This window comes from Zea mays, chromosome 10, assembly GCF_902167145.1.
Source record: "Zea mays cultivar B73 chromosome 10, Zm-B73-REFERENCE-NAM-5.0, whole genome shotgun sequence".
NCBI lineage: Eukaryota > Viridiplantae > Streptophyta > Magnoliopsida > Poales > Poaceae > Zea > Zea mays.
This window is the reverse complement of record NC_050105.1, coordinates 73,791,668-73,813,712: the sequence shown is the minus strand read 5'-3', so window position 1 is coordinate 73,813,712 and position 22,045 is coordinate 73,791,668. Positions and strand designations below refer to the sequence as shown.

Sequence of the window (22,045 nt, the reverse complement as noted above, 5' to 3'; positions counted from 1 at the left end):
GGCAATAATCATGTTAAGACTAGACTCTTTGAGATGTACCAACGAGAGTATGAGAACTTTGTCCAGTTGGCTGGAGAGACCATAGACACTAGACACTATGTTTTCTTGGTTGCAGTCGATTGTGAACAAGATGTGCGCCAACAAGGCACAACTTCCCTATGATGATCATGAGAGAGCACTTAAGCTTCTACATGCTTTGGATTGGTGATTATCGAGTCATCCAATTATGAGACTCTGACCATGGATGAGCTTTTCATCAAGCTCAAGTCCACCAAGATTGACCACCAGACCCAGGCCAAGATTGAGAACCGTGGTGCACCCACCATGGCCCTAGTCTCTAGAGGTGGTTCTACTTCTAACCCTTCACCTTCTTTACTTACTCTATCCTCTTTGTTGTCTATCACAGAGGAGCAGGTGGAGTCCCTTGGGGATTAGGAGCTGACGCTTCTTAGCAGTCGGTTCACACGGTTTCACAACAATCGCTAGAAACAGCGGTGTGGCGGGATCCAAAGATGGATGCTTCAACTGCACTGACCTAGACCACTTCATCACTAGTTTCCCCTAGAAGGGCAAGTATGAGGATATCCCACACGACCATCACTCTAATCGCTGCAAGGGCAAGTGGGAGTACAACTCTAGCAATGTGACACCTGGTTTTGAAGGTAAACTGAATGCGAACCATGTACGTGCCAGGATCAGAAATTCACATACACAACGATTACATAAAGGACTCATCATAGCATAATGCTTTGAATAACAATAAAGAATAAGTAATAATATTAAAGACTTGAGTCATTTACATAATATAAATCAAAGTACACAGAATAGAAATGTAGCCAACGAAGATAAACCCACCAAAGGCAACTGACTGGGGGAGGTCGCTAGCCTAATCCTCGAACTCGTCGAAGTCCTGGAACTCTTGGAGATCCGCCTCGACGCCTTCTTCTTTACCTGATCATAGATTGCACCAAAGGCAACCTGGTGTTTTGTGAAAGCAAGGGTGAGTACACATCAACGTACTTAGCAAATGTCCCATTTGGCTGAGGTGGACTAGCTTTATGTGGGGTTAAGCTCAAGCAATTGCTTTTAGTTGGTCAGGTATTTATTATTAGTGGAAGTCAAGTTTTAGTAATAGCCAACCCGTGAACCATTTCCTCATCGAGGAAACATCATTATCATCATCATAACCAAAACCATAAATAGAACCAATGTATCTTAGATCATTTGTATCTCTAATCAAAGAGGATCCCAAGGCCGCTCATAACCGTGAGCATGGCTGATATATCAGTTTCTAATCCTCTGCAGAGGTCGCACACTTTATCCACAAGTCGTGATTCCCGTTCTGCCCGTAGATCATGACTCTCCATCGATCACTACCAAGGTGACCTAGCAGGGTCTCACTACGTAGCCTTTACAAAGATTTCCTAGAGGTCATAGCCGCCCGTTAGGTTTCTCCAGTTTGATAAACACAGTACATCTCCCCAAAGGAAGGGTGATTAACAAAACCAAATCAAAGAACCTCTGCAACCAGCCCCGGACCCCATTGATAGCCCTACGGCGAAGCCAACTACTCCTCTGGTTCCTCTAATTAATCAGCTAAGGGCGTCCCATTCCACCCTCGTGGTTGCACTGTTATCCCAGGTTGTCGCTCCCCCGAACAGGTCCTTACGGAGAGGTACTCAGGAAATAGCCTAAGTCCCCTAAACTATCACAGGATCATCATCGGGATAACATCATTGTCGGTGTTTTGGACCCATGAGGACCCTCAACCGACTAGTGAATTTGACGCTGCGTATCCCTGCCCAGATGGGTTGATGCAAGATGAAACACAAGGGGGAGGATGAGGCTTATATTATCTTGCACCGGGGTGCTCGTAGTAGGGGTTACAAGCGTCACGAGAGAGAGAGGGTGCGCCCTTGAGGTGAGCCGTCTGAGTTAGCCTCCTCTGCGTTTCTCTCTTTCTCTAGTTCCCCCTTGGGAAGGCCCTGGACATCCCCTTTTATAGATACAAGGAGATGGTCCAGCTGTACATGGGGGTGTAGCTATGTGCTAACGTGGCCGGCGGAGAAGTACTTGAGCCCTGCAGAAGCGCAGCTGGCGGTGTGACCTGGGTCCTGCTGACGTTTCTTTGCCTTCGTAGAGAGCTGAGAACAATCAACATCATGGACGCATGCAGGGGGCCATCATTACCTGTTATTGGAGTAATTTGATGTGACACCAGTCTTGTTCCTTCGTAGCCTGGGGTGGCTAGCTAGGAGTAGGGTAATGATGTATCTCCTGTAGCGTAGTCGGTCCGAGGCCGAGGTCGGGCGAGGCAGTGACTTCTCCTGAGGCCGAGGCTGAGGTTGGGCGAGGATGTGACTCCTCCCGAGACCGAGGCTGAGGTCGGGCGAGACGGGGACCTTCCCCCGAGGCCGAGGCCTGGGTTCGGGCGAGGCGGAGCTCCCTGTTGTGCCCGAGGCTGAACTCGGGAGAGGCCGCGACTTACTTTTGTTTAGTCTTACCCTGGTGGTTGGCACAATAGTCGGAACGGGGCGAACAGTGATGTTATCCTGTCAGAACGGTCAGTGAAAGGGCAAAATGACTGCGGTCATTTCGACCTTGCCAACTGAGGCGCGCGTGTCAGGATGAGGTGTCAGGTGATCCCTGCATTAAATGCGCATGCGATACGGTCGGTGGTAAGGCGATTTGGCCGAGGTTGTTGTACGACAAAGTTTGCCCGAGCTTGGCCTCGAGCGAGCCGGGGGTGCGCCCACTGCCTAAGGAGGCCCTCGGGCGAGGCGTGAATCCACCCGGGACCAATGTTCTTGCCCGAGGTTGGGCTCGGGCGAGACGAGATGGCGTCCCTTGGTAGATGAGGCTTTAACTTTGAGCTGTGCTTACCAGTCTTTATGGTCTGTTTTGAAGATGTTTTCCAGCCGTGATTAGGAGTATTGGGGGTACCCCTAATTATGGTACCCGATAGTAGCCCCCGAGCCTCAAAGGGAGTGTAGGCACTCACTTGGAGGTTCTGCCGGATTTTTTGCAAGGGGACCAGCCTTTCTCGGTTATATTTTGTTCCGATAGGTGCGCGCGAGCGCACCCGTCGGGTGTAGCCCCCGAGGCCTCGGAGGAGTGGTTTGACTCCTCTGAGGTCTTAATTCTTTTTGTGATTCCTCGGTCGGCTTTGTTGTTCCCTCATGCGGCTGGTCATAGCCCGGGTACATGGTCAGGCTCCGAGTTTTTAAGCTAGTTTGTTGACGTGGTCAACAATTTGGCCATAGCCTGGTGCGAGAGCAGCCTCCGAGCCTCTGCACGGAGCGAGAGGACGATCGAGGACCGTCTCGGCTTTTTATTGTACGCCCCTTCGTCGCCTTTCCGCAAGGAGGAGGGGGGAATGCCCCATGTTACCCTCGGTGGGCGCTGAACATGGTGTTTCCAGTGAGTTGCTATCGGGTGATCCGAGCGGACGCCCGAGCCCCGTTTGATAAGGGTCGGCTAGTGGCCCAGAGGCGCGCTCCAAAAGTACCTGCGGGTGATTTGCTGGACCCGGACCCATTTGATAGGGTCCGAGGGCTCGGTGCCTCCCTTCGGTGGGATTCCATTACAAACTGTTCCTGCTAGTCTCGAAAATGTCTTAGGGTACCTCGGGAGCGTAGCCCGAGCCTCGGCCATGTAACGAACGTACCTAGGGTCATCCCTGACTCTGCATGCTCTGGGGCAGCTGTCGAACCCTTCCGAGGGGCCAGCCTTCGATCCCCTGATCAGTAAAGGGCTCGGAGCCCGAGTGCTCTGGGGCGGTTGTCGAACCCCGCAGAGCGCAACCTTCGAACCCCTGATCAGTAGGAGGGCTCGGGGACCGTTTCCTTCGCTGAGAAGGATCCTTTCGAAATATCGCCTTTCTCGATCCCTGTGGCAAGAGAGAGAGAGAGGAAAAAAGATATAAATTTAAACAATGTGGCGCACCTTTTTTGAGGCGGTCATCATGACGGAGGTGAAACGGCGCCCGCTTCGCCTGCCAGAGGTGTTGCGTACCCTGCCAGGGAGTTAATGCGACAGGACGGGCGACTCGCGGGGTATCTGTTGCGCGTGCGCGAGTCGTTCGAGGTATGGAACATGGGTGCGTCATCTTTATGCTGTAGGAGAGGGCTCCCCTGCCACTTCAGGGGAGGATGCGAGCATGTAGGTGGGACCAGGGCCTGGTTGGTGGTTGGACCGCTACTTCCGCACGTCTGTTGCTGCAATTACTGCCGGTCCGTCTATGGTCATATCAACTATCGTGCCTATTCCCGCGGCTGACCGACCCGTGACCGTCGCACTTAATTGGCACTGTTGGGTCATGCGCGGGGCTGCCTCGAGTCGTTGCACTGGTTCTGTAGTCCCAAGAAGACACGACATTGGCGCAAGTGGCGGTGCGGTTTCTTTGCACGTAGTAACCGGTGCGCCGATTACATGACATGTGGGCTCGGGCCTCCATGCTGGACCGCTGGTTGCAACGAAGCTGGAAGGGTGCACAACCGTGGTGCGGTTGCACGCTTCTTGCGTGGTGGTCCGCCTTTTCGACCGCTGGTCTCGACGAGGATGAGAGAGCGCTTAACCGCGGGGTAGTTGCATGCTTTGTGTGTGGCTGTTCGCCCTCTTCGCGTTTCGGGTCAGTTTGCATGACATGTGGGACCTATCTCCCGTGTCGTAGGGTGGGAACCCTGGAGCACGTCGAGGGGAGACTTGGCCCGTGACGCTTTGGGGCATGAGTGGGGAGATCTGCCTTTAAAAAGGGATCGATCTCCCGGGCAGTAGCCATGCCTTCGCACTTCTCGCATTCATCGCGTCTTTCCACCCTCCGAGCCCTCAGATGGGGTGCACCTGTGTTGTCTTCTTCTTGCTGCTGTTGGAGGAGCGCGACCTCGTGGGGGTTGGCGCTCTTCAGTCATCGCTCGGCTTCATGGATTTTCATCATGCAGCCTGGCTGCAGATCCCCGCCAGTGGTCACCCAGAATGATGGCCGCCAGCCTTGTGGTGGGGAAGAGCGAGCCGGGCCGTGGCCTCTCCCTTGCCCTCAGCTTCAAGGATGTTCATCATCCGTGCTGGGGAGGAGGGCAAGCCGGGTTGGTTTCTTGCCTTCCGCATGGGCTGGCGACCCGCTTCTTCCTCCAGCATTCGGGGGAGAAGGGCGTCCACCAGCCTTACGGAGGAGGCGAACTGCCACCTACTGCCTGGTCGGGAAAACCGCCGAGGGTGCTGCCGACGTCTAAGTCTAGGTAGCATAGTTACCCTAAGTATGTGTTTGTTCTCTGTGGCTGCTGAGGCCTGAACATTTGGGTATTTGAGTATGAAGCCGTGCTTCTTTCCTCTTGTTTCGAGCATTAGGACTTGTTCGTCGGTAGCAGAATCACTTATCCGAGCGTGAGCTACCTTTCGCGGAAGGTGATGAGTAAGGTATCCGTATCCCAGAGGCGTAGGAGTCCCTCGACTCGATCGACCTTGCCGTTCAAGATATCTCTAGCTCGTCTTTAGGATTCCGTTATCGATATAGTCGAAAGGCACGAAAGTCGTTTTGGTAGAAAACTTTTCCGAGGAAAGTTTTGACACAGAGGGGGTTCCCCCCCTTCTAGACCCGAGGCGACCGCTCGGGTCGGGACCCTTGCGGAGGGCCTGGCTGTGGCGGAACCGCCCGAATTATTCCCACTTAAGTGCCTAAGTCCCACCTTAAAGGCTAGACCACACTTAAATAGGAATAACACGTCAGTCCCTCAGATCTAGTCCAACGAGGCCACTAACAGGATCAAGTACCACGTACTCACTCGATGGTGAGGCACAGAGCAAATACAATAAAACATAAAACCATACATTAAGGGAGTATTAAATTTATTACATCATCATCGGAGTTTTAGCAAAAGTAGTACTCATTGTTCGAAATGCAACAGAAATAAACTAACGATAAATGGAGAGATGGGGAAGCCTCTCCCATCACTCCTCACGCTCCTCCTCAGCTGAGGTAGGGTCCCACTCGACTGTCCAACCCGGTGGCAAGATGGACGGCTAAGTCACTCCAACAACCATGTCCTCCAGAGAACCTGTAAAATTATGCCACAAGCAAGGCTGAGTATACTAATACTCAGCTAGACTTACCCGGTGTGAGGAGTCTACTCCTCTACCTCTAGACATGCAGATGTTTGGCTGAGGGGTTTGGTTGCCAAAAGCACTAGCTGGGTCTAAAAATCAAGTTTTAGCTTTTTCAAGTTTTAGTGTGACTCTCTTAAGACTAAATGTGTACTATCTACTCATTCATGGTATCAAGCAATTTAGCAATCAACATCTTTTACCAAATCATAGCATTTCCACTTGTTACTCAATGCAGTACAATGGATCAAGCAGTCTCATTAGCTGCGAGAAGCAGACGATTCGAATCGAGTTTTTATCCTTGCAAGTTAAACCTAAACACATGTCGTGGCGAGGCACTTCGTCCCCACACACATCAACCATCCCCATCGATTCCCTGGCAACAGATCAGGGCTCACCGCCTTGGCGTACAATGCCTCACTGACCCCGACTGCCGTCGTGCAGTGACCGCACTTGTACCCACCATAACCGAAATGAGAGACCACGTCTCAGGTCGCGTGAGGGGTAAAGTCTGCAGGCAGGTTCACTTAGATACTAGGCTTACCGATTTACCATATTTCTCGGCATGTGTTTAGTACGTTCAAACGCTTGACACAGGTATCCACACGTTAATCCTTATTCAATTTTTCCATCTCGTAGACAACCAATCCCCATGGATTGTTGTCCACAGACCAGCATCATTATGATATGAAAGTGGGTACAACCAATTCCTGACCTCACGCGAGTGCTAGAAAATCACTCGACTTCTACCGAGATCCCTAATTAGTAAAGCAGCTACTCGACCTAGCATACTAGTATCCATCTCAAAGGAAATCCTGAGGTAATGCAACTAGGGTTTCAGGCAACTCCTACACTTAAGTGCACAATACAAGCCTACAATCATTAAGTGTAGTAAAATAATATATAGAACTGGTTATGCATAAAACCGGGGCTTGCCTTCCAAAGCTGGGGCAGGCAGATCCTCGATGGCAGGCTCTGGTGCTAGATCCGGGGCTACCTCCTGAGCAACTCCTTGCTCTAGCACGAGGATGTATTCTCCGTCCACGAGGTTACAATCTATCGAATGCAATGAATAAGATATATGCATGTCATGATATGTAGAATTTAGTAACATTTATGCCTAGTGAAGAAAAACTAAGTTAGTTAATAACTTAGGGTTTCCTTGTTATAAGAGGCTCTTAGTGGTTTATGCTTATCAATTTAGGTTTGAGGTTTTGCCTAGAGATAAGAATAATGGATTAAGACTTGGATTGTCCCTTAAATGTTTTAGTAGGCACTCAAGGGGTGTTGCTGGTTTGGTTAGGGTAACACTAGTCCCCACTATTAATTTCCCTTTTCATTTTCTATTTATGATGTTAGGGTGAGTTTGAACTACAACAGTGATTTAGATTATTCCAAAAATTCTGTAAAAATTACAGTGGTTTACTATTGGTCACTGTAGTCTGTCCTATAAATTTGAGGTCCAGAATAATTAGAATATGCCCTGGACAAAAATAACAAAAGTTGGGGCAAAGGGGTCACTTTGCACTACAACTCTTATCTAGGGGTGGGTTCTGCACTAAGAGTCATTTTTGTTGGTATCCATAGGTAATAACCTGCTTCTGTGCCAAAAATCACAGAGGGATACTCAGTGGTTATTTAGTTAGGATTTTCTAAAGTTTAATGCTAAAAAGACACTTACAACTAACTTGTTATTTGAAAAATGTCAAACAATAGAACTCATAATTTTTCTATGTCTATAATAACAAAACATTAGTTATCACAAGGTTTGGGGTGTTTTCTTCTCAGGGTTATTTTTCTAGGGTTTTTCTAAGTTTTCCTTGTTTTCCTAAAATAAAAGGTATCTCATTTCTTTACTAAACAAAGGTCTAACAAATTTTTTTAGTGAACTGTACTGAATAAGGGAGCTAACAAAAATGTGGGTGCTCCCTAGTTCTTATTTTAAACTACCTATTATATTTTCTTTAACTTTAAGCTGAAAATGATTTAAATGACAAACTCTACCTTAATTTGGTGTATAGAGGGGTTTATTATTTTTAAGCAGGTTAGAAAGTGATTAAGTACTTCTTTGAATTTTCTTAACCTCAGTCTAACAGTGTAGCTATTTTTCCCTATTTCATTTAGCTTTTGATCAGATAATCATTTAAATCAAAACTTTGAAGTCTTCTGCAACACTTAGGGGTTTTATATTTTTCCTAAGTAGTTTACATTATTTAGAATCTGGCAAAATTGGTTTGACTTGATTTGGGTGAACAAAACTGAAGTTATGAATTGTTCAAGTTCTGTTTGTAATTAAATCATAAATATTAAAAGGTTTTCTGGAAAACCAATTTGTATCGAAGACCCTGGGCTTTTCCTAAAACAATCACTTCATTTATACCCCTACGCCACTATTCCTTTGAGTCGCTGACACTTCAAAAATCCCCCTGGCCTTTATCTCTTCTTCCCCGAGGTCCCTCCCCTTATTTAAAAAGTACCCGCAAGAGTAAACAGGGCGGCGCGGCTTACCGGCGGCGAGGGAGGTCCGGCGAAGGGCGGGGTTGGCTCCGAGAGGTTCTTGCGGTCACAGCGAGGTATGGCTCAACAGCGGTGGTGGCCGGAATCGGCCGGCCCACGTGCGCAGGCGGGTGATCTCGTCGGCGGCGAGTACTCCGGCCTAACCACGGCGATACAGGTCAATCCAAGGGCACGGGGAGCTTCACGGGATGTCAAGTAATCGACTCGTGCAAGGAATCAGAGAATGACTCACCGTGGAGCTCGGTCTACGCTTGTCGGTGGTCGGGTGAAGTCCGGCGACCGTGAACTGGCTTCTCCGGCGAGGCAAAGTTCGATTCCTCGCTCGGGGAGCTTCACCGAGGCACGCAAGGTCTACTCCAAGGGTCGGACGCGGCTGGGAGAGGCTCTGCTGGCCGGTCTACGGTGGCGGGTATTCGGGTGGCCGTAGGCACTCCGTGCGCGGGGCAACGCCAGTGATCTAGCGCTCCGGTGAGGTCGAGAGCGTGCGGGGGAGTACGGTCGAAGTCTCTGGTGGCTTTATAGGCACGGGCGCGGGCAACGGCGCCGGCTCAGCTTGGCGCGAAGCGGGGCACGCGGGGGCGGGCGTCGGGCGTGCTCTGGCGAGCTCAGTGCACGTCGAACACGTGGAGGTTTGTTTCTGCTCTTGTTCTATCCCCTGCTGAGCAGCCAAACGTGTGAATCTTGCCCTAAGATCTTTTAGAGATCTCTTCCATGCACCTAGGGCTACCTAGTTCATGTGAGTTCCAAGGGGAGATGTGGTCGGGTTTGAGAGATATAGGGTTTGGAAGTTGGCTCTGTCCTAGCTGTCCACACCAAGACAAAACTCGTGCCAAGTCGTGTCAAACAACTTAGGGTTGGGTTCAAACTTTTCCAGGGTGTTCTAGAGGTCTTTAGGCGCCATTTTGTCAAATGGACCAAGTGGTTTTGAAGTTTGAAATAGGGTGAACATGTTTGATCTTTGGAAGAGGGTGGGTTTTGGACTTAGAAAAATTCTGATTTTTCTCTTAGGTTTTTCCCTTTGGTGAACCTTTTGGGGTTTTTCTAAAACCCTTTTGGGGTCACTTTCTTACTATTTTTTGTAGGGTATTAGGTGTACTACAACTTTTATAATTGGCCCAAGTCATGATCATGTGGTTTTCATAGCCTTTTGGTCATACTCACTTCTAGGGCTCCAAATGTCCAAAGGGGGTTGAATTAGGGTTTTGGTCAATTCTCCCCACTATATGTGCATGATAAGCCAAGGCATGACTTCTAAGATGGGTTGCACTTACTTAGGATCTTGATTTCCAAGTTTGGAGTCCTTTACTCAATTTAAGTCACATGTGATGATGGGCTTTACTGGTGTAGTCTTAAGTGAAAACCCTAAGTAACACCTAGGGTGTTACACTGGCCGTGGCCGTCGGGTCTGCCCGGTCCGCCCAAGCCAGGGCCTCACAGCAGCGTGCCCGGGCCGAAGGTATGTTTTGCCTGCTTTGTGACTTTGTTTTAGCTTCGTTCTTCTCCTCGTGTCTGAAGGATATTGTCCGGCTGTCTTCAGGGTTCGAGACGGCTCTTAACGAGTCCGTCAAGAACTGCAAGGCGCTTGCCCAGGCGGCCAAGCAAAAGGAGGTCGACCGCGTGGCCATGTCCGAGGCCATCTCGGCCTTTTACCGGACCTTCGGCCTCGACGACGTCCCCTCGGGCAGCTCCCCCCAGAGTCACCTGCGGGCCTTGGGCAGCCACGTGCGCAGCAGACTCCGCGGGGCACTGCACCACGGCGTTAGGTGGGCCTTCGCCGTCCTCGCTTCCCACTATGATGTGGACTTGGAGCGGGTCAGCGAGGGCTACTGCTTACCCGACGAAGAGGAGGCCGCCGTATCCGTGGTCCAAAGGCTTGACGCGGCTGCCGAGGGCCCAGGCGCGGTGCTAGCTTCCTTCTTCGAGGTGGAGATCCTTCCGCCTGTGTCGCCGTCTGAGGTCGAGCCAGATTCCGCCGCGGGTAGGAATGACGCCGAGGGTGCTGCTCCTCCCCCTGCCGACACCTGAGCCTATGGGGAAAAGTTTATTCTAAGTATGTATGTTTCTTGTGGCCGCTGAGGCCTAAACTTTTTTAGTGCCAGAGTATAAAGCTGCGTTTTCTTTCCTCTTGTTTCGGGCATTAGGACTTGTTTGATAGCAGAATCACTTATCCGAGCGTGAGTTACTTTTCGCGGAAGGTGATGAGTGAGGTATCCGTATCCCGAAGGCGTAGGAGTCCCTCGGCTCGATCGGCCTTGCCGTTCAAGGTCCCTCTAGCTCGTTTTTAGGATTCCGCTATCGATATAGTCGAAAGGCATGAAAATCATTTCGGTAGAAAACTTTTCTGAGGAAAGTTTTGACGCAGAGGGGGTTCCCCCCTTCTAGCCCCCGAGGGAGGTTCGATTTTTGCTGAGGCAAGGCCGATCCTCCCTTGACGGTTAGACTTTTTATTTATACATGTAAAGGGATCGAGATACATGAACGACTTGAAACACTTTAAGGGTAAAAGCGACTGTTCGATGTTCCAAGCGTTGCTGTAGACCTCGCCTTGATCGTTGGCCAGCTTGTATGTCCCGGGCTTCAGAATTTTGGCGATGATGAACGGCCCATCCCAGGGAGGAGTAAGCTTGTGGCGCCTCGGGCGTCTTGTCATAGCCAAAGCACCAAGTCTCCCACTTGGAAGCCTCGGGGCTGAATCCTTCGGGAGTGGTAGCGTCACAGAGACTGCTGGTACCACGCCGAGTGTAGTAAGGCTACGTCCCGGGCCTCTTCCAGCTGGTCCAATGAATCCTCTCGGATGGTCTGGTTGTTTTGGTCGTCGTATGCCTTTGTCCTCGGGGAACCGTATTCCAAGTCCGTGGGTAAGATGGCCTCGGCCCCATAGACTAGGAAAAACGGCGAGAAACCCGTGGCCCGGCTCGGCGTCGTCCTCAGACTCCAAACCACCGAGGGTAGCTCTTTCGTCCACCGCTTGCCAAACTTGTTGGGGTCGTTGTAGATCCTCAGTTTTAGTCCCTGCAAAATCATGCCATTGGCGCGCTCCACCTGCCCATTTGTCCTTGGGTGGGCTACGGCGGCCCAGTCCACACGGATGTGGTGGTCTTCGCAAAAGTCCAGGAACTTTTTCCTAGTGAACTGCGTGCCATTGTCGGTGATGATGGAGTTTGGGACCCCAAAGCGGTGGATGATATTTGTAAAGAACGCCACCGCCTGCTCGGACCCGATGCCGGTTAAGGGTCAGACTTCGATCCACTTGGAGAATTTGTCGATGGCGACCAGTGGGTGCGTGAAGCCCCCGGGTGCCTTCTGCAATGGACCGATGAGGTTCAGACGCCATACGGCAAACAGCCAAGTGATAGGTATTGTCTGGAAGGCCTGAGCGGGCAGGTGCGTCTGTCTTGCGTAGAATTGACACCCTCGGCAGGAGCGTACAATCCTAGTGGCGTCGGCCACCGCGGTCGTCCAGTAGAAACCTTGTCGGAAAGCGTTTCCTACGGGGGATCGGGGTGCTGCATGGTGATCGCAAGCCCCTGAGTGTATTTCTTGTAACAGCTCTTGTCCTTGGGCGATGGATATGCATCGTTGGAGGATGCCTGAGGGGCTGCGGTGGTACAACTCTTTTTCATCACCCAGTGAAACAAACGACTTGGCGCGCCAAGCCAGTCGCCAATCTTTGGCCTTGTCGCGGGGCAGCTCTCCTCGGAGGAGATATTCCCAGTACGGGGTCTACCAGTTTAGGTTTGGTGTGACCCCATTCTATTCTATCTCGACGCGCAGGGCCTCACCCTCGGCGACCGAGGGTACTCGGGCTGGGCAAGGTCTCCTCGGGTTCGGGTGCGTCATTGAGTTTGACGGATGGTTGATATATGTCTCTGGAGAAGACATTCGGGGGAACCGTCTTCCGTCCTGAGGCTATTTTAGCCAACTCATCCATAGTCTCGTTGTACCATCGAGCCACATGGTTGAGTTCTAGCCCATAGAACTTATCTTCCAAGTGCCGAACTTCGTCACAGTAGGCCTCCATTTTTCGATCGCGGCAGTGAGAGTTCTTCATGACTTGGTCAATAACGAGCTGTGAGTCGCCACAAGCGTCGAGGCGCCGAACCCCTAGCTCGACGGCGATGCGCAATCCATTAACCAAGGCCTCATACTCGGCCACGTTGTTTGACATCGGAAAATGGAGGCGTAACACATAGCACATATGTTTCCCGAGGGGTGAGATGAAGAGCAAGCCAGCACCTGCTCCGGTTTTCATAAGCGACCCATCGAAGTACATGGTCCAAAGTTCGACCTGGATTGGAGTTGTTGGCAATTGGGTGTCGACCCATTCAGCCAGGAAGTCAGCCAAGACTTGGGATTTTATGGCCTTCCGAGGGGCAAATGAAAGTGTTTCCCCCATGAGTTCCACTGCCCATTTTGCTATCCTACCCGAGGCCTCTTGGCACTGGATAACCTCTCCCAAGGGGAAGGATGACACCACAGTCACCAGATGAGATTCGAAGTAGTGTCGCAGCTTTCGCCGTGTTAGAATTACTGCGTACAGTAGCTTCTGGATTTGTGGGTAGCGGATTTTGGTCTCGGATAGCACCTCGCTGATGAAGTAGACATGCCTCTGGATGAGCAGTGCATGCCCCTCTTCTCGTCTCTCGACTACGACCGCAGCGCTGACCACCTGAGTGGTTGCAGCTACGTAAATCAAGAGGGCTTCTCCCGAAGTGGGGGGCACCAAGATGGGCGCTTTAGTAAGGAGCGCCTTTAAGTTTTCGAGGGCTTCTTCGGCCTCGGGAGTCCAAGTAAAGCGCTCGGCCTTCCTTAAGAGGCGATACAAGGGCAATCCTTTCTCGCCAAGGCATGAGATGAAGCGGCTCAGAGCCGCAAGGCATCCCATGACCCTTTGTACTCCTTTTAAATCTTTGATGGGTCCCATGTTGGTGATGGCCGCGATTTTCTCCGGGTTGGCCTCGATGCCTCGTTTGGAGACGATGAACCCTAGGAGCATGCCTCGGGGGACTCCGAAGACACACTTCTCGGGATTGAGTTTTACGCCCTTTGCTCTTAGGCACCCGAATGTTACTTCGAGGTCGGAGAGGAGGTCGGAGGCTTTCCTTGTTTTGACAACGATGTCATCGACATAAGCCTCGACCATTCTGCCGATGTGCTCCCCGAACACATGGTTCATGCACCTTTGGTAGGTTACACCTGCATTCCTCAAGCCAAATGGCATAGTGGTATAACAATACATGCCAAAAGGCGTGATAAAAGAAGTCGCGAGCTGGTCGGATTCTTTCATCTTGATCTGGTGATAGCCTGAATAGGCATCGAGGAAAGACAGGGTTTCGCACCCAGCGGTGGAGTCCACAATTTGATCGATGCAAGGCAAAGGGTAGGGAACCTTTGGACATGCTTTATTTAACCCAGTGTAGTCTACACACATCCTCCATTTCCCTCCTTTTTTCTTTACCAGTACGGGGTTAGCTAACCATTCTGGATGGAATACCTCTTTGATGAACCCTGCATCCATTAGCTTGTGGACCTCCTCGCCTATGGCCCTGCGCTTTTCTTCATCAAAACGGTGCAGGTGCTGCTTCACGGGTCGGGCACCGGCTCAGATGTCCAGTGAGTGCTCGGCGACATCCCTCGGTATGCCGGGCATGTCCGAGGGACTGCACGCAAAAATTTCGGCGTTTGCCTGGAGAAAGTCGACGAGCACTGCTTCTAATTTGGGGTCGAGCTCGGAGCCGATCCTGACTTTCTTTCCAGCGTCGTTGCTGGGGTCAAGAGAGACGGACTTAACAGCCTCGGCTGGTTCGAAGTTGCCGGCGTGCCGCTTCGCGTCGGGTGCCTCTTTGGAGAGGTAATCCAGGTCGGTGATGAGGGCTTTGAACTCGGCGAGGGCTTCGGTGTACTCCACGCATTCCACGCCGCACTCGTAAGCATGGCGGTATGTGGATCCGACAGTGATGGTTCCCTTGGGGCCTGGCATCTTGAGCTTGAGGTACGTGTAGTTGGGGACGACCATGAACTTGGCATAGCACGGTCTTCCCAGCACTGCGTGATAGGTCCCTCGGAACCCGACTACCTCGAAAGTGAGGGTTTCCTTTCGGAAGTTGGAGGGAGTTCCGAAGCAGACTGGCAAATCAAGTTGCCCAAGGGGCAAGACATGCTTGCCGGGGACGATCCCGTGAAAAGGTGCTGCACCGGCCCGGATCGTGGATAGATCGACCCCCAAGAGCCCTAGGGTCTCGGTGTAGATGATGTTGAGGCTGCTGCCTTCGTCCATGAGGACCTTGGAGAGCCTAGCGTTGCCGATGACAGGGTCGACGACAAGTGGGTACCTTCCTGGGCTCGGTACGCAGTCGGGGTGGTCACCTTGGTCGAAGGTAATGGGTTTGTCGGACCAGTCTAGGTAGACTGGCGTCGCTACCTTTGCCGAGCAGACCTATCGGCGTTCCTGCTTGCGGTGTCGAGCCGAGGCATTCGCTACTTGCCCACCGTAGATCATGAAGCAGTTGCGGACCTCCGGGAACTTCTCTTCCTTGTCGCCCCCCTTCTTATTGTTGCCTTGGTCCTTGCCACCTTCTACCGAGGGCCCGACCTTATTGAAGTAACACCGGAGCATGTCACACTCTTCAAGGGTGTGCTTGACGGGACCCCTGTGATAGGGGCACGACTCCTTGAGGATCTTGTCGAACACGTTGGCCTCTCCGGGAGGTTTCCGGGGATTCCTGTGCTCAGCAGCAGCGACGAGATTCGCGTCAATGGCGTTGTGTTTTGCTTGTGCCTTCTTCCTGGTCTTCTTCTTTGTGCCACGCTGGACAGACGCCTCGGGGATGTTTTCCTTCTGTCTTTCCTGAGGCTGCTTGTCCTTCCGGAAGATGGCTTCGACCGCCTCCTGACCAGAGGCGAACTTGGTGGCTATGTCCATCAATTCGCTCGCCTTGGTGGGAGTCTTGTGTCCCAGTTTGCTTACCAGGTCTCGGCAAGTGGTGCCGGCGAGGAATGCTCCGATGACGTCCGAGTCAGTGATGTTAGGTAACTCGGTGCACTGCATTGAAAACCGCCGGATGTACTCTCGCAGGGATTCCCCTGGTTGCTGGTGGCAGCTCCGGAGATCCCACGAGTTCCCGGGGCGCACGTACGTACCTTGGAAATTTCCGGCGAAGGCTTTGACTAGGTCGTCCCAGCCGAAGATCTTTGCAAGAGGCAGATGCTCCAGCCAGGCCCAGGCAGTGTTGGAGAGGAAAAGGGGGAGGTTGCGGATTATGAGGTAGTCGTCATCCGTCCCTCCCAACTGGCATGCCAGCCGGTAGTCCGCAAGCCACAACTCTAGCCTCGTCTCCCCTGAGTATTTGGTAATGGTAGTCGGGGCTCGGAACCGGGCCGGGAACGGCGCCCGTCGTATGGCCCGGCTGAAGACCCGCGGACCTGGTGGTTCGGGCGAGGGGCTCTAATCCTCCTTACTGTCGTAGCATCCCCGATGCCTAGGGTGGTAGCCTTGGCGCACCTTCTCCTCGAGGCGGGATCGACGGTCGCGATGGTGTTGCTCGTCGCCGAGGCGATCCTGGGCTATAGGTGTCCTATCTCCCGTGTGCTCGGTGTGGACCGAGGCCTCGCACATGCGTCGGGAGGACACTGCGTGTGCTCCGAGGGGCCTCCTCGCCTTTGGGAGGCAGAGCTCTCGGCTCGTTGGACAGCGGCATTTTCCAGGAGGTCCTTGAGTTCGCCCAGGATACGTCGCCCCTCGGTGGTGGATGGCTCCGGCATTGTTCGATGTAACATCGCTGCTGTAGCTAGGTTTTGGCCGGCCCCGCTGAAGGCTGGGGGCAGCCCTGCCCTGGCATCGTCAATGATACGGCGCTGGACGTCCCGGGCCCGATGACACACTCCTCCGGCGAGTGCTCGGCCTGCCCACTCCTACTCGATGTTTTGTCGGAGCTACACAAGTCGCCCCGTTTCTTCATTGAGCTTGGCCTGCATCTCGCGGAGTTGCTCGAGCTGTGTGCCTTGACCCCCCGCAGGGACTCGGACCATAGCTAGCTCCCGCAGGATCTCAACGCGAGACGCAGGCACAGGGGCGTCGTCATTTCCTGGCATGCCGAGGTGGTTGTCTTCGTCGTGATCCCCCTGATCGATGTGGAAACACTCGCGACTCGGGTCGTAACCCTCGTCGTTAAGGCTGTGGTCATCGTCAGAGTAGCCGGAGAGGCAGTGGTCACATGCGAGCATGAAGTCTCGCATGGCACTGGGATCACTGAGTCCTGAGAAATCCCAACTGAAGTCGAGGTCGTCCTCTTCCTCGGAACCCGCGGGTCCAGAGGTTGAGCCGGCCGTCAACAGGTCCCAAGTTGACCACATATGGTACCCCGGAAGGTCAGGATATGCCCTTGCGGAAGCGCCCGCCGAAGTGGGGTCGCTTGGTGGATCGAAGCTGAATCTAAAAGGAACAGGATGGGAAACGGATGGTACCTCCTGGTTGATGGACGGTGGTGAAGTCGCATCAGGGATGGAATGCGCCGTTATCTCAGGTGCGAGACTAATGCCCGACAAGTCCTTCGCAAGGGTGCTGGTGTCATTAGTCCGCCTGGGGTTGGCACGTTGCTAGGAAGCGACACCCATCGTTGTCCCAGGTGCGAAGATAACACCCGACATGTCTCCGACAGGGGTGCCGGCGTCGCCGACTCGCTCTAGTCCGACAGCCGACAAGGTGCCGCCTCTTACCTAGCCATGGTTGCTCCGTCTCCTCCTTCGGCGAGGAGGGTGGCGGGGCAAACCCGGGTGTTCCTCTTCCGCCACGGGGGGAAGTCATCGTCGTGTTCGCCTCCGTCGGGCGAGCCGACGACCGTCGTTGTTGTCGTGCTGCGGGGGGAGGAGTACCATGTCGTAGCCGCCGTCGGGGGACATGAACTCGAGACTCCCAAAGCGGAGCACCGTCCCAGGCCGAAGAGGTTGCTGGAGATTATCCATCTGGAACTAAACGGGAAAGTATTGTCAACACGTAGCTGAACCCCTACCTGGCACGCCAATTGTCGACGTTTTGGACCCGCGAGGACCCTCAACCGACTAGTGAATTTGACGCTGCGTGTCCCTGCCCAGATGGGTTGATGCAAGATGAAACACAAGGGGGAGGATGAGGCTTATATTATCTTGCACCGGGGCGCTCGTAGTAGGGGTTACAAGCGTCGCGAGAGAGAGAGAGGGTGCGCCCTTGAGGTGAGCCGTCTGAGTTAGCCTCCTCTGTGTTTCTCTCTTTCTCTGGTTCCCCCTTGGGAAGGCCCTGGACATCCCCTTTTATAGATACAAGGAGATGGTCTAGCTGTACATGGGGGTGTAGCTATGTGCTAACGTGGCCGGCGGAGAAGTACTTGAGCCCTGCAGAAGCGCAGCTGGAGGTGCGACATGGGTCCTGCTGACGTTTCTTTGCCTTCGTAGAGAGCTAAGAACAATCGATGTCATGGACGCATGCAGGGGGCCATCATTACCTGTTATTGGAGTAATTTGATGTGACACCGGTCTTGTTCCTTCGTAGCCTAGGGTGGCTAGCTAGGAGTAGGGTAATGATGTATCTCCTGTAGCATAGTCGGTCCGAGGCCGAGGTCGGGCGAGGCGGTGACTTCTCCTGAGGCCGAGGCTGAGGTCGGGCGAGGATGTGACTCCTCCCGAGACCGAGGCTGAGGTTGGGTGAGACGGGGACCTTCCCCCGAGGCCGAGGCTTGGGTTCGGGCGAGGCGGAGCTCCCTGTTGTGCCCGAGGCTGAACTCGGGAGAGGCCGCGACTTACTGTTGTTTAGTCTTACCCTGGTGGTTGGCACAGTAGTCAGAACGGGGCGAACAGTAATGTTATCTTGTTAGAATGGTCAGTGAAAGTGCGAAGTGACTGCGGTCATTTCGACCTTGCCAACTAAGGCGCGCGTGTCAGGATGAGGTGTCAGGTGATCCCCGCATTAAATGCGCATGCGATACGGTCGGTGGTAAGGCGATTTGGCCGAGGTTGCTGTACGACAAAGTTTGCCCGAGCTTGGCCTCGGGCGAGCCGGGGGTGCGCCCACTGCCTAAGAAGGCCCTCGGGCGAGGCGTGAATCTGCCTGGGACCACTGTTCTTGCCCGAGGTTGGGCTCGAGCGAGACGAGATGGCGTCCCTTGGTAGATGAGGCTTTAACTTTGAGCTGTGCATACCAGTCTTTACGGTCTGTTTTGAAGATGTTTTCCAGCCGTGATTAGGAGTATTGGGGGTACCCCTAATTATGGTACCCGACAATCATCGTATCATAGATATTCACATCATGTTCATTAATTAAAGTAAAGCAATAGCATGAAGCTAACCATGATAACCCAAAAGGTAAATAAGGATGAGGTAAATACAGACTAGTCAATCCTTAGGTTTCAATAATATAATGCGGACGGTGAATTATAAGTATGTAGGACATAATAGGTCAGAGGACACTTGCCTTCACCAAACAGATGCTCAGGGTTTTCAACTTTGTAGAACTCGAAGAACTAGATCACTTGGTCGCCAACGCTTGATCTTTGATCCCTTGAAGCTCGGAACCGGATCGCAATCTATTCGTGACGCAAAGCGAATACAAATAGGCACAAACAAACAAACAAACAAACAAACACACATATATATATATATCAAGGTTTTAAATCTCCCGCTATAGCTGCCGCTATCTCCCGCTATAGTTGTTTTGAGGGGAAATAGCTATTTGCTTTCATGCACAATTTGGCTGCTATCTCCCGCTATAGCTCTATTTAGCCCGCTATTAGCTGTTTGAGGAGACCAAGCGCTAAATGCCATAACCCGCTATTTAAAACACTGATATATATATGCATAAGAACATTACACCATTCAAATAAAAACATAATAAAACATGCAAAACGAAATAGAGCGCGCTACTATGGTCACGCGAGGAAAAGAAACGCGATAGTCGGAGCTACGGTCGAAAAGTTAGCGCGTTTACGCTGAACCAGTATTAACTATAATATTTAATTCGACGTTATCAAATGTAAATTATAACTGCTATTTAGTTTTGATTAATCTGCTACACTAACAGCTATCAAATAAATAAGTAATTTAATTAATATAAGAAATTCTAAGCGAGGCGAATTTACGACGCGCGAAACAACACGACAGCGTGCAAACGACGCGCGGACACGCGCGACATAGCACGTTGACGACACCTGAAACAGTGCGCGCGACCAGCGTGAACGACGAGCGAATCAGCACGTGACCAGGACGAGAAAGTACTAAATAGAGGACGTGTTTATACAAAACAAATATTAAATAAATAAAAATAGTTAAGTTAATATTAGCCGTGTTAATGTTTATTATATAAGTGCAAGTTGAGCACTACATATTTAATCTAATTGGAATATTAATCTAATAAAGATTAGTCGAACGAACCTTAAATTAATTACCCAAAATATGTGATGTGACGAATTAACGTTATTAACATGAGTGTTTATAAGCAAAAATAATTTATTATCACGCGCTAACGACGTGTGGCAAGGTGAGCGACAGGTGTAAATGGCACACGCGACACACGCAAACGACGTGCGACAACGCGTGCGAACAACACGCGCGACACGCGCGAACGGCGTGAGCGAACAATGCGCGACCCACGCGAATGACGCATGATGACACACGACATCGTGCGAAACAGCGCGCGGATGGCGTGAGCGAACAATGCGCGACCCACGCAAATGACGCATGACGACACACGACACCGTGCGAAACAGCACGCGGACGACACGTGAAACAACGTGATTACGCGCGCGAACAGCTCGATGACGTGCAAACGATGCCGCGCACGAACAACAACGAACAAATAAATAAAAGTATTTAAGCTGGTGTTAATCAAGTTAACGTATATTTATAAAAGCGCAACTTAAAACCATAAACTAGTTTGGACTAAATTGCTACGTTAATAAACCGACGGACAAACTGACAATTAAGTAAAACAAATATATGTCATGACAAGGTAATATGTTTAACGTGTGCACGATATTATTACGAAGCTAACTCGATAGAAATAGAATAATTTAGATGTCTAACGCAAAAGCTAATATATATTTACTAATCGCATATTAATGACAACGTGGCGTATTTTTATTAGCCGAAACAAGCCACACTCAGGGCCACAGATCAGATTTGAGGGCATAGAGAATCCTTGAGGACTATTTCTCTGGCATGCACCCTAGCTGGGGAGGGGAATACGACATGCAAAGGGTCGGCAATTTCCTTTGACACATGCATGTTTGTGGGGCCCAACGTCCGTTCTTTTCTCCTAGCCTACATACTCGCACACGGCCACACGGACGGTTTGCTTTTCTTCACGAGCACGACAGCACGCGCAGCATGCAGTGAGGCGGCGCCACGCCGGCTGGAGTAGGACGTCATGCGGGGCAGGGCAGTGGCAGCAAGGCGTCGACATGCGTGGCTGGCGGTTGTTCGCCGTTGGCCCGAGTTGGCAGCGCGTGTGGATCAGCGGGACACGGACGGGGCGTGCAGTGACGTGCGGCGAGCAGCGTGTGGCACCCAACGATGTGGTGATGTTCGCTGTATGTATGGGCGCACGCTAGCGCAAGGGCATGGCGGATCGGTTGCAGTGAACAACTTACCAGTGGCCAGGGAGAAGAACGACACGCAGGGATCCAGTCTCGGCCGGGGAAGCGGCTGCTGGCCGGGGCCACGCCGGCGAGAGCAGCGCGCAGCGCGGGGAGAGATGCAGCCTCGGCACAGCTGAACGTGCAACAGAGCAGGGAGAGCTGGGGAGGAGGGAGAGGGCGCCGATTGGAGCTAGGGAAAACGTCGATGCACAACAGTGGCTCTCGCGATAAAGGAGAAGGGAAACGACAGGGCATGGGATTACCTTGGCGTCGGAGGGCGTAGCGACCACGAATGCAGATGAGGTTCGATGGTGTCGACGGCTCGCTGGTGCAGTGTGCGGTTGCTGCACACGGAGCAGCCATGGCGAGGAGGAGGTGAGGGGCTGGCAGTTTTGATTTTGGAGTCATCGGGGTGTTTGTATGTGTGGGAATGGAGGGGATGGTTGGATGAAGACGCTTATGACAGGTGGAACCGGAACGGCTGAGCATGGTGCTACGTGCGCACGACGCGCGCGGGGGGATGTGGTGCTGCATGGCCTGCGTGGGGGCTAGGGCGGCCAGCTACTTGGCTTGGGGAACTCGCGCGCACCAGCTAGGCTGCGAACCGAGCGAGACGGGCTGGCCGAGCGCAGCAGGGCTAGGGGCGCGCTGGTCCACGGGCGCCACAGTGGGCCGCACGAAGGAACTGGGGGCGCACTGGGCCGCGGCGGGGGAAACAACGCAGGGTGGGCGCTGGCCGCTGGGCCACGCAGGCACGGAGCGAGTAGCTAGGCCAGCCATGCGGTCAGGCGAGCAGGCCAGGGCAGGTCGCGCGGAAGCGGGCCGCA

General features: G+C 52.4%; 1 protein-coding gene across 2 annotated transcripts; it reads right to left on the bottom strand.

The window, feature by feature from the left end:
* Nucleotides 1–5,803: 5,803 nt before the first annotated feature.
* LOC100275057 (uncharacterized) lies at nt 5,804–21,732 on the bottom strand. 2 transcript variants are annotated; one of them, XM_023301216.2, is made up of 3 exons: nt 21,482–21,732; nt 21,231–21,377; nt 5,804–6,053 (listed from the first exon to the last, which is right to left on the bottom strand). In XM_023301216.2, the coding sequence occupies exons 1-3, from the start codon at nt 21,705–21,707 to the stop codon at nt 6,019–6,021; spliced, it is 408 nt and encodes a 135-aa protein (XP_023156984.1). In that variant the 5' UTR covers nt 21,708–21,732; the 3' UTR covers nt 5,804–6,018. The 2 variants fall into 2 exon arrangements, with proteins under 2 accessions (XP_023156984.1, NP_001354880.1); NM_001367951.1 differs by lacking the exon at nt 21,231–21,377 and adding an exon at nt 7,036–7,155 and having other exon boundaries at nt 5,809–6,053; nt 21,482–21,719.
* Nucleotides 21,733–22,045: the final 313 nt, after the last annotated feature.

What these genes read in the sequence shown, in the direction of transcription:
- LOC100275057 (XM_023301216.2), bottom strand. Translation starts at nt 21,707, where the DNA reads ATGCTCAGCCGTTCCGGTTCCACCTGTCATAAGCGTCTTCATCCAACC. An exon ending in CTACGCCCTCCGACGCCAAG is followed by an intron (nt 21,378 to 21,481) that starts GTAATCCCATGC and finishes CCTCCTCCCCAG; the next exon opens with CTCTCCCTGCTCTGTTGCAC. An exon ending in GTTCTTCTCCCTGGCCACTG is followed by an intron (nt 6,054 to 21,230) that starts GTAAGTTGTTCA and finishes ATAATTTTACAG; the next exon opens with GTTCTCTGGAGGACATGGTT.